The following is a 3,808-nucleotide window of genomic DNA, read 5'->3' as shown; positions in this document are numbered from 1 at the left end:
CAGGCTACACCCGGTGTCTCTTCTACGAGGGCCAGAACACAGCCTGGATTCTTGGCAGTGGCCTGGAGTTGTGGACCTGGCTACCTGTGGCGTCCGTGGAAGCTTATAAAAAAGATCTTCCTGAGTTCCTTGTAGCCCTGCATCTCTTAAGTGGAGAAGGAAGGATGAGAGTTTCGGGGTGGGTGCTCTGTTTGGGTTCCCCTTCTACTTCCTTGTAGTAGAGCTCCAAGGAGGAATGGGTTTGAGTAGAGCCCTCTAGAGGAAGTACTTTTGAGAGTCCTAAGCCAGAGGATTTTGGCTGACTTCTGGACCCGTGGGTTTGGCCGTTGGGGGCAGCTGGTAAGATAGTAGGGAGGCCTCACTAAGCCTCCTGCTTGTGGCTTGGAAACTCATTGTTTCTTCTGCCACCCTCCAGGTTTTCAGTTTGCTCTGGGCCTTGGGTTTTCTTGTACTGAAGTCTTTGTACTGGGTGCTTAGTATTTGCTGTTGTAAGCCTGGTGACACACGCCATTAGTCCCAGTGCTCGGGAGGCACAGGCAGGCGGATCTTGTGAGTTTTGAGGCCAGCCTGGGCTACAGAGCTAGTTCCAGGACACCCAGAGCTGTTACACAGAGAAACCCTGTCTCGAAACCCTCCCACCCAAAACAAGCAGCTGTCTTCTCACCATCTCGGAGGTCCGGAACTTAAAATGTTGGATTCCAGACTCCCTGTTTTATGGACGAGGTGGCTAACGCAGAGAGGAAGGAGCCCGGTGTCCTGGACTGCAGGTGTCTTGTGATCTGGAAACGAAGGCTCTTGATCACTGCACCTAGGATCTGCGAGCCATACACAGAAGGAGTAGTTTTATGAGGTCGATGAGTAAGGATTTTTTTTTTGTTGTTGTTTTTGTTTTTCAAGACAGGGTTACTGTGTGACAGCCCTGACTATCCTGGAACTAACTCTTGTAGACCAGGCTGGCCTCGAACTCACAGAGATCCGCCTGCCTCTGCTTCCTCAGTGCTGGGATTAAAGGCGTGCGCCACCACCACCCGGTGAGAGAAGGGCTTTTATATTTCAGAAGGACTTTCCTTCTTTAAAAAGAGGAAAGAGACGTGTGGCAGAGAGGAATGTTTGTTCTTGCCAATAGAGCAGGGCAGAGGGTTGAGAAAAAGTTCACGCCCAGAAGGGTTGAGTCTAAGGTGCAGGGTTTTTCTCTTGCCGCCCTTCCCTCTCTGGGCATCCAGTTCCTGTTTACATTCTTGAGTCATACCTACGAGGGGACATTGTCACCCTAAAAGCATCTCCCAGTCCCCATATATTTCCCGTAATGGAGATCTTCCTCTTGTGCCAGGCAAGGTCATGGTTGTAGCCACTGCCCGCTTCCTTTGTTCTCACTTGGTTTTCACGTGTTTCCAGGTATGTGGTTCTGACCACAAAGCATCACGAAGGCTTCACAAACTGGCCAAGTCCCGTGTCCTGGAACTGGAACTCTAAGGACGTGGGGCCCCATCGCGATTTGGTCGGCGAGTTGGGAGCTGCTGTTCGGAAGAGGTGCGTGTCTGTGGACAGCCAGCCACTCTCCCCTCTTTCCCATCCTTTCCTCCAGTGCACCAAATCCTCCTGTTTGTCACCTGGGGTCATATTTAGCCAGTGAGAAGATGGCCTCCCAGACTTGGGGTTGAGACTGGCAGTTTCCACAGGACCAAAGGTACTGCAAGAGCCGGGTGGTGGTGGCGCACACCTTTAATCCCAGCACTTGGGAGGCGGAGGTAGGCGGATCTCTGTGAGTTCGAGACCAGCCTGGTCTACAAGAGCTAGTTCCAGGGCAGGTTCCAAAACCACAGAGAAACCCTGTCTTGAAAACCCAAAAAAAAAAAAAAAAAGCCAGTCTCAAAAAACAAAAAAAAAAAGTGTTGCAAGAAAAGCAGGACGCCCAGCTTAGACTGTGATCCATCCGCAGCCTGCAGGGGGTGTCCATGAAAGCTGGCGGGACATTGGCTTTTCTTTCTCTTTGTTTTTTGTTTTGTTTCATCTACCTATTTATTTATTTAGTGTCTTTTTTTTTTCCAAGACAGGGATTTTTTGAGTAATCTTGGTTGTCCTGAAACTAGTTCTGTAGACCAGGCTAGCCTCAAACTCAGATATCCTCCTGCCTCCACCTCCTGAGTGCTGGCCTGAGATGGTCCAGGGAGTGGATCTCACCTGTCGCCACCAGCACCCACCCAGCACAGAGCTGTTGAGGCCTGAGGGCAAGCTCTGGTAAAGGCAGGTCAAAACTAAAGAGGGAGGCACACACTGTTCTTCCCAACCAGCACTCTGTTTGTCACTCACTAGGAAGGACTCTCAGACGTGGTGCTGTGTGCAGGCTGGTGACTCTAGCACTTGGGAGGCAGAGGCAGGAAGGTCAGGAGTTCAAGGCTGGCCTTAGGTGTGTACTGAGTTTGAGGCTAACCTGACTCTGTCTCTAAAAGATGAATAATAATAGAGACTAACTTCTCAATAGAAAAGCAGTGGGTGTGGCAGAGCAGGGTGGCTGTGGAGTCTGGTGCCGACCTTGCTCTCCAGCTGAACCTGTAGTGACTTCTGTGTCAGTGACCACCATGCTTGTTAGATAGAAACAACTTCAGGAAGGGAAAGTTGATTTTTAGAGGGTTTCAGTCCACCGTGGTGGGGCAGCTGCAGTCAGGACAGCTGTACACGTAGTAGATTGTTTATTCACCTAACATGACTATGGGGACAGACAGGAATGAGAGGCAATATGTCCTTCAGAGCCCTCGTGACCCACTTCTGCAAGCACCTTCCACCTTGTTAAGGTTCTGCAGATTCCCAAAAATAGCACCAGCCAGGGAACAAGCCATCAAGACTGAAGGACAGGGAAGCCATAACAGTCCCGTTCCCCAGCCGCCAGAGGGAGTGGGATTTGGACTCAGGTATTCAGGTTTGGAACCCTGCTAGTGATGCTTTGTGTTGTGACATTGTAAGTGTGATGCTTGTGTAAATGTGTAAATCGTCGAGTCTGTTGGAACCCAGCTGTGCCTGTGTCACACACTGCCCAGGACTGTCTCCAGAGCACGTTGAGAGCTGAAACAGAGCCACAGCTTCCAAAGTCCAGCGGATTACCTGGACCTTAAGAATGCATTTGCTGACTCTTGTTAGCTGCTCAGTGTTCTGGGCCCTGTGCTGCACGTGGTCAAAAATCCTACAGTAAATGTCTGTCTGATCGCAGGCCTAGACCAGACATGGACTTTGGAAGCTGCAGTTTTCTTCTGGTTTGGTTGGTCTTTCGAGATGAGACCTTGCTCTGTATCCCCCAAGAGCTTGGAACATGCTATGCAGACCAGGCTGCTTTCTGTCTTGAAGCAATCCTCCTGCCTCTGCCTTCCAGGTACTGGGGCTCCAGGCCTGTGGCACCATGCCCAGCCTCAGCAGATGGAATGGTAGCTTCTCTGTAAGGGGCTAGTTCCCGAATCACAGCTGAAATGCCCCCTTCAGTTCTTCCTTATCTGTGCCTTGCTGTGTTATTTTCTTCATTGCCTGCAGTATGATGTTTGTGTGGCACTGTCTTAATTGAACTGTGGTAATTATACATCCTTATGAAACACAGTGTGACGTGCTTGCAGGATATAATGAGCAATCGGGCTAATTAACATTTCTAGCTCCTTAATCATTTGTCATTTCTTTGTGTTAGGAACCTTCAAAATCCTAGTTCTTTAAAAAAATATTTAATAGGGGTGAGAGTATAGTTTATGACAGAATGCTTGCCTAGCATAGGTGAGGAGGCCCTAGGTTGGATTCCCAGCAACACCCCCCCCCCAAAAAAAAAATAAAG

General features: G+C 49.7%; 1 protein-coding gene across 3 annotated transcripts in view; it reads left to right on the top strand.

Annotated features, from left to right (window-relative positions):
- The window catches only part of Fuca1 (alpha-L-fucosidase 1), a 19,098-nt gene that overhangs the window by 764 nt on the left and 14,526 nt on the right, over positions 1-3,808 (top strand). For all 3 annotated transcript variants that reach the window (XR_001229044.2, XM_013348470.2, XM_005353033.3), the window contains exon 2: positions 1,396-1,530. Coding sequence is in view for 2 of the 3 variants with exons in the window: in XM_013348470.2 (XP_013203924.1) it covers positions 1,396-1,530 (135 nt within the window). In the remaining variant the exon portion in view is untranslated. The remainder of the gene's footprint in view (positions 1-1,395; positions 1,531-3,808) is intronic.

The sequence above is a fragment of the Microtus ochrogaster genome, chromosome 10, assembly GCF_000317375.1.
Source record: "Microtus ochrogaster isolate Prairie Vole_2 chromosome 10, MicOch1.0, whole genome shotgun sequence".
Classification (NCBI taxonomy): domain Eukaryota; kingdom Metazoa; phylum Chordata; class Mammalia; order Rodentia; family Cricetidae; genus Microtus; species Microtus ochrogaster.
Note: the sequence above shows the minus strand (reverse complement) of the source record. Positions and strands in the feature narration are given on the sequence as shown.